The sequence below is a fragment of the Micropterus dolomieu genome, linkage group LG02 (assembly GCF_021292245.1).
Source record: "Micropterus dolomieu isolate WLL.071019.BEF.003 ecotype Adirondacks linkage group LG02, ASM2129224v1, whole genome shotgun sequence".
Classification (NCBI taxonomy): domain Eukaryota; kingdom Metazoa; phylum Chordata; class Actinopteri; order Centrarchiformes; family Centrarchidae; genus Micropterus; species Micropterus dolomieu.
This window is the reverse complement of record NC_060151.1, coordinates 23,905,224-23,912,960: the sequence shown is the minus strand read 5'-3', so window position 1 is coordinate 23,912,960 and position 7,737 is coordinate 23,905,224. Positions and strand designations below refer to the sequence as shown.

Here is a 7,737-nt window from a genome sequence, read left to right as displayed (position 1 = left end):
TAAAATTATTAAATTTAATGCTAAAAATAGAAGGTAGTTAAACTAGTCCATTCTGAAACGAACTCAATAGCGCCCCCTTGAAAAGGTCCCCACTCCAGTGGTAAACTGGGTTAAAAAAATTAAAAATTTCCTTCATGTTTTTTAAGGAACTGAGGTGGAAACTGGCATCAAGGTGCCACCCAGTGTTGGAATCTATCATGCATTTGTCTCTAAGTATAGTAGAAAGGGTGGTCCTCACTCCAGCAGTTAATTAACCTGGACCTCACTATGAGGCACGTACAGGAATGTGTGTGTGTGTGTGTGTGTGTGTGTGTGTGTGTGTGTGTGTGTGCGCGTCCTCAGCCCAAGGCTCTGTCTGAACACATTTCAGCAAATAGAATCCAATTTGTTTAACTTCTATTGAATACAAGTAGGGGGGATTGGCACACAGAGGCTGGTGACAGCGGACTGTGAACAGTGTGTGGATTCTGTTAATCTACATGGCTCTATTGTGCTAGACAGGGTTACAAAATCCAGTGGCAGAGCACGTTATCCATTGTTCAGCATTTATATCTGATTTTGCAACTATAAACAAACAACGTGGTCAGCCAAGCTGTGCTCCAGGCCTACCTGTGTTACTTGGCATCTTGCCATTGCTGATCTGCTTGAGTCTCTTCTGGTGGGATTTGCCGTTGTAGTGGATCTGGGCCTGTGCCGCTGAGTTGAGTTGGATGTTGCAGACCTCACACAATGTGTAGCTCCGCTGCTTTCTCTCCCTTTTGGGTCTGTTGAGTGCAGAAGAGAGGGTGCCCCCTGGTGTCTGCTCATCTGGTACTGCACCCTCATTCTGGGTGTTGCAGCAAGGTTCGTCGTCCATCTGCACTCCTAGCCCGGCACCAAACTCTCTCCTGTCCAGCTCGGTGTTCAGCAGAGCTGATGGGCTGAACGGACGTTTCATACCTGTGACAGAAGAAAAGGACAGGATAAATACAAAGGGGAGGACGACATAGTGAACAGGAGGAAAGACCAATATCGCTTACAATATTGAGTACACATGACTGATGCTCCCTCCCTTTCTGAAGCGCCCCAGTGTTAGCTGTGTGTCCCCATGTCTCCTGTGAATGGAGGTGTCATTTTCCTCAGTCTGGCCTGACCTGGCTCACCCGGCATACAAAGCCACCCTGTTAAAACCTGATAGCGGCAGAGGACACACAGGCAAAAATACCCCTGATTCCTAAAGCTTTGAACAGGAGTGTGCGGAATCTGACCCTGTTCTTGTCTGATGTAAGTCATGCTTGTCAGCACCCTCACAACAAAGTGACACCTGCAGTGTACACACACACACACACACACACACACACACACACACAAAGACATCAGGAAACAAAAGACAGACTGGGCACAAATGTGTACATGATCACACTGTACAGCGGGAAATCCCAGTGGTGGTAGTTCTGGGGTGCAATGACGCACCACTTGAGGGAGACAGAGTGCTGCAGTGTGGCTCTCAGAGGACCAGTGAGGCCCCTCTGTCAAGCAGTTTCACTTCTGATGACTCCATGCCTGCTTGCTGTCTGCGCACCCCTGCAAGCCAAAATGCTGCAGCATTAGCTACGCTACAATCTCAGCCAAGCAGTGCCTGGATCAGATAGGCAAACAGGAAAACAACTGGGAGTAAATGGGCTTCTGAAACAGCTCTGATGAGGTTTGCTGACATTGAGGTTCAAATCCGAATGGCTGAATTACGGATGCAACAGCAACTGCATTAAATATAAAAGCACAATATGGAAGGTAAGATGGCACGCTTCTCCCAGCTACGAATTTTGTACACTAGCTGTAAGTACTTGTGAAAACCTGACAGCTTGATATATGGGGGTTAACAGAAACCAGGATATCGAAAGAGACAAATGAGCAAAGTCACATTTCTGTCAAAAAAAGGCTGACGCTTAAAACACCTCAGTTTTTCCATGGAGGGATCTGTGGTCAGAGAAGAAGCCTTCACAGGATATACAGTCAGAGAGCAAGGAGCTGTTTGTTTCATATGCAACTGCTGTCTCTATAAATAAATGAAAAGGTAGGTCTACAGTAGCTCTGTGAATGATTGAGACATCACCATTGGAAAAGTTCGTGAAATACTCCCAGCTGTGCATTTCTGCTGCTGGCTTTTTGCCTCTGCCTCAAGTTATTTATATAAACAGCCAAACCGCTCAGACACAACACACACACACACACACACACACACACACACACACAGACCAAAGTAAAGTGGAGTCTATGATGTATACATACCTACATGCATGAAAAAACTCACACACCCAAATGCAGGTGTGTGTGTGTGTGTGTGTGTGTGTGTGTGTGTGTGTGTGTGTGTGTGTGTGTGCTTGAAAACACATTAGGGCAAACAGCCTCCATGAAAGCTGCTATTCACGTTGCCAATCTGGGAGCACTCAAGAGGCTCCATCAGATGTTTTCTCAAAAGCTTTGAGCAATGCAGCTCTCTGGCACTGAATGAAAAAAATCTCTGTGGTCCTTAACCACGCAACCTCCTCATACTCCTGCCAAACTACTCAGCTAGCTGCCCCAAATTAGCATGGTTGTAAAAACAAAACCCTCAATGAAGACCTACAGAACGTAACACACATAGCATATTACATCCCTCTGCCCTCCTACACAACTTGCATTAAGAGGCAGTTCTTCATAGAAAAGAAAGCACTCGTATATGACTGACTATAAGACAATCTCAAAGATTGCTCATGTTTTTGAAGATAAAAAGCATGTCCATTGTCTTGCCTACAGTAGTGGATTTAAACTCATGCTTGCCGTTTTGTCAGTTTGCCTTCTGTTCAAATGGCATAAGCATGACCATGAACACATCAAAACAGTACACCCAGTAATGTATTAAATTTATCTGACTACATTCGGCTTTGGATGCCATCACTGGTTTTTGTTTTTGTGAAATTTGGTGTAAATGAAGTTTACCTTAGAGATTTGCCGGGTACACATAACACAAAAACTGGGCCAACTGCAGGGAGGAAAGTTTTTTTTACCTGCTACACCGTCTGCATTTTGAATGTGAGTCGCATTATAGCAATATAGGAGAGAGACATTTCATATTTTCAATCTATTTGTGACAATATATTTTTTAACTAAATAACTCAAAAAGTGACACAAGCATTGTGTTATTTTGGGTTCATTCTGGTACAGTTTAGTTTTCATTTTAAAATGATTTCAACAGAATTTTACTATATGATGGGGTCCTATATGAACACAGTATTTTCTGCCTAAGTTGGAACCGTCTTATTTTCTTTCACATTTGAGGTCTCTGTTTTTCCTTATTCCCCTCTGGGCACGTAGTATTGTGCACCAATCAGGATTTAGCAACATTTGGATTGCATGACATTTTTTTGGTCACTGACAATTACATTTGATCAAACTACGCCCACACAAGCCGATGCAGCAGATCACTTGAGATTTTGATTGTTAAACTCCTAATAGGTAATTCCTAAAGATGCTTATTTAAGCCTGCAGACACTTGAAAGAGTTGTCCAGCTGTAGGTAGAAGCTGTGTGAGACTAGAGCTCGTGCTGTGGCTGCCACAGAGATCTGTAGGCTGACACTGGACCGTAGATTGTCAGGGGGTAACCCTGGGGGAGGAGAGGGAGGGCAGGAGGCTCTGCCAGCCTTGCCATGTCCTCTCTTTCTGCTGTCTGATGTGCCCCTCTGCCTACACCGCGGCGCACACCCTCCTTCCTCGGCACATGGGAAACATCTATCACTGCTGTGATCCTGCTGAAAGACCGAGGCTCACCCAGCATAGCAGCTCAGCAATAAAAACTTTATTTATGATCTTGTGTCCACTGCTCACTGATCCTGAAATACTATAGCACTTTCCCCAGCTCAAACCAGCTCTAACCACTGGCCCACCACGACGAGTACCCCCACCCATCCACTGTCGCCGCAGTTGGCCTGGAGGCGTTGGTTCTTCCTGGTGCAGGCAGAACAGGCTGCCCTCCAGATGAGACAGTCCAAATATTTAGCAGCTCCTAAATCACACTGATAAGAGCGGGACACCAACAACAAGTGCAACCCGACGGACAAGTGGGCAAGACACAAGCACATGTGCACAATCCTCCACATACACACAGACATACATGTGAACAGTTACAGACACAATCGCAAACATAAGTTGCCCTTCTGTAAACAAGGAGCAAGCAATTCAGCAAACATGCACAAATAAACAGAGATATTTAGACTTGACTAAATTTATCCTCTGCTGCCCAGAGCACATGGACTAAACCTCAGCAATATAAACAAGCACAATCAACAAAAAATGAAATCTAATCAAGCCAAGCATCACAGCAGCCAGAACACACAGTTCACACATGTCCTGAATACACTGCCTCAGAGGAGATACAGATACACATGCATGAAGGAAAAGGTAATTTGAGGAAAAGAGTACTGACTAAACAGCTGGATACAAAAATGTCAAACAAGTTAGCATTCTTCCCCACTGACATCTTGACGGTGAGGGCTGCAGGTGAGGACATTCTGTTTCCCTGTTTGACATGTATCAGATGGGTAAGGATCAAAACTTTCACAACAAGAGACATTGAGAAAAATATGAAAAACAGAGAGGGGAAAAAGAGAGAGAGAGAGAGACTCGTGATTGGAACACAAAGTGCTTGTATAATTGGCATTATCAAAGTATCATTACTGTCATCAGAGAACGGGCCAGAGGTCTTTGAAGTTCCATGTCTTTGTGTCCAGAGTATCAGTGTTGGTTATGTAAAGTCCAGGCTCGGTTCTAATGAGTGTAATTATACAGGACTCAGTTCTGTGCTTATTGAAAAAGAAGCTTCAACTATAGTGTGGCTACGACTTTCGAGTCGAAAGATAGGACCAAGTGTTTGCAGTCCTTGTCACCCCCAGCCTGAGCCCGAGAGTAAACAAAAAGCAGTGGCACATAAATTGATGTGTTTTCTCTAATCTATGTTTGCAGCAGTTCTTTGGCATCGCAGAGAGGGTATTTGTTCACAGTGTGTGTGTGTGTGTTTACTTGTGTGCATGTGTTTGCTTGTGCACGAGTGTGTGGCAGTGTGTCCTAGCAAAACAAATGGTTTTACTGGGGGAAGTTTATACAGCATTGCAGTGATCCTATCACTGAGGTTGAATTGCATTTGCGCGTGTACGCCTTTATGGTGTACGCATGTGCAGGTTACAGACATCGGACAGAGGGTATTACAAAAGATAGAAGAACAACAGTTTAGAGCAAATTAGAATCACTGCCCTGTGGTTATATGCCTCCACCAACCAGTCAAGTTGCAGTTTGCATCCATGTCTGTCCAGACTCATAATATACTGTATGTAGTGATTAAAAAGGTATAAAGTGTATTTTTGGCTACATGAAAGTTATCCCTATATTGATGATATAGATGATACTTCTATGCAAATATGGATTCTATAAATTCACAAAATGTGAAATCTGGAATGCCCAATTATCTAACCCCGAATTGCCCCTGGCGGCTTATCCGCCAGTGTGTGAATGTCAGTTTCTGTTTGAGCACTTAGGCTCAGTGTATAAATGTGTTTGACTGGTGAATGCAGATGTAGTGTAAAAGCACTTTGAGTGGTCGAAAAGTCTAGAAAGGCGCTATACAAATCAAATACGGAGCATTTACATGACCTTGGCTTGACCAGCTGTGAAGTATGGTCACATCTCCCCTTCTGTTCCTGAACTATGGGGTTGAACAAAAAAAAAGTTTTTTCCAAAACATTATGATGTCACAGTAAAGTTGACCTTTGACCTTTTGGGTAAAAAATGTCATCACTTCATTGTTGTATCACATTAAATATCTGTAAAATTTTAATTTAAAAGAGTTATGGCCAAAAAATTGTCAAGGTCATTCAGAGGTCACAGTGAACCTTTGAATAAAAAGTGTCACCAATTAATTGACCAACCAAATATGGAATGAATGAAATGTGATCATGGCTTGAGTGTTTTGTGAGGTCACAGTGACCTTGACCTCCGACAACAAAATTCTAATTAAGGTAATGTATAAGTGTCCATCTGATAAACACACACACAGTGTCTGTTATCCCTCTCTTTTTTACTTGTCCTCAGACTGATATATTTTCATATCTCCAGCATGCAGCCACCAGGGAACCGCTATTAATGTGTGCCGGGTACTCTCAAAGTGTGTGAAAGTCAGACTCTCTTTCTCGCTCTTTGAATGTGGTTATGAGTAAGCACATACACAATTGCATATGCTTGTAGCATTGTTTCCAAGCATAAAAGGAAACACAATTTTCACATTTACACACGCTGGAAAGAATTGTGGTCATAACAACATGGTCAATAGCTGATACATGTATATCTTCCTATATGAATTGTGCTGAAATGCAATTCCACATTTTTATGTGTCGCAATTATGTAGAATAAGAGATACACCCGGGCATGGTGAACATGCAATGTTCTGGCTATGTTTTTTTCTGGAGTGCACTTGAATGTCCTCATAGATGTTGTTTTAACTACATTTATCATAACCTGTGAAAGAGATTGCAGCAGAGACCCTAAGGTAATTTTGGCTCTATGGAGTGAGCAACCAGATCATGCAGATAATCTATCGGGCAATCCTAGAGAGCATCACAGAATTACAGCACGGTTTGGCAACCTAACAACTGCAACTGAAAAGAATGCATGGTAGCAAGCACAATAACTATCAAGGTAATAGGGAAAAAAGACTATGAGCCCATACAGACCCTGTACAAGCAGGCAGCCAAACAAGCAACAAAAATCATTTGTCTTGGTAGCCGAATGGTTACAGAGCATGCCGGTTCCATTCCAGCCAGTGACCTTTGTTGCATGTCATACCCCTCTCTCTCCTCGCTTCCTGCACACCTCTTCACCTGTAACTATAAAAAAAACAAAATCATTGTGGACCCTTAACATCCCCTATTCTCTGATTACGAACCCTTGCCATAAGGAAGAAGACTCTGTGTGCTAATCAAACCGCTTGAATCTATCGTTTGTTCCAGCCTCCATCAAGCTGCTTAACTCTAATGCTAAATCTTTTAAAAACACATAAGCACTTTTGCACTTAAATTCTTTAAGTTTCTTCTTTAAGTCACCATGCTGCCATTTCGTCAAATGTATAGTCAAACGTTTTAAGATGTTTACTTGTGAAGAAACTGTCCTGCATTGTGTCAAAGGCTTCTCATGTTTTTGTGAGAAGCAACAGATTGCAGCACTGTGCCACATTTCCCCTTGGGGACAATAAAGTTTACTCAGCTCTCTCTCTTTATCAAAGGAAGAGGAGAAACATCTGCTCATCTGCATGCAATCGTGTGCATATTGCTGTTTGGCTTTATCAAAAATAGATGCAACATGTATCTTTTATTGAACTTTTAACAATTTAGTAGCCATATACAGTGGGGGAAAAAAGTATTTGACCCCTTGCTGATTTTGCAGGTTTGCCCACTTACAAAGAATGCAACGATCTATAATTTTAATCATATGTACATTCTAACAGTGAAAGACAGAATCCCAAAGAAAATTCCAGAAAATCACATCATATGAATTTATTAAAATTGATAACCATCTGATGAGGAAAAACAAGTATTTGACCCCCTGGACAAACAGCATGTTAATATTTTGTAGAAAAGCCATTATTGGCCAGCACAGATGTCAAACGGTTTTTATAGTTGGTGACAAGGTTTGTGCACATTTCGGCAGGGATGTTGGCCCACTCCTCCCTGCAG

The 7,737-nt window shown here is 42.6% G+C and overlaps 2 protein-coding genes across 4 annotated transcripts in view; both read right to left on the bottom strand.

Annotated features, from left to right (window-relative positions):
- LOC123967290 (zinc finger protein 385C-like) overlaps positions 1 to 7,737 on the bottom strand; it is a 611,432-nt gene that overhangs the window by 86,204 nt on the left and 517,491 nt on the right. The window lies entirely within an intron of this gene.
- The window catches only part of LOC123960032 (zinc finger protein 385B-like), a 146,757-nt gene that overhangs the window by 79,121 nt on the left and 59,899 nt on the right, over positions 1 to 7,737 (bottom strand). For all 3 annotated transcript variants that reach the window (XM_046034503.1, XM_046034522.1, XM_046034513.1), the window contains exon 2: positions 610 to 939. In XM_046034503.1, the coding sequence (XP_045890459.1) occupies positions 610 to 937 (328 nt within the window). In that variant the 5' untranslated portion in view covers positions 938 to 939. The remainder of the gene's footprint in view (positions 1 to 609; positions 940 to 7,737) is intronic.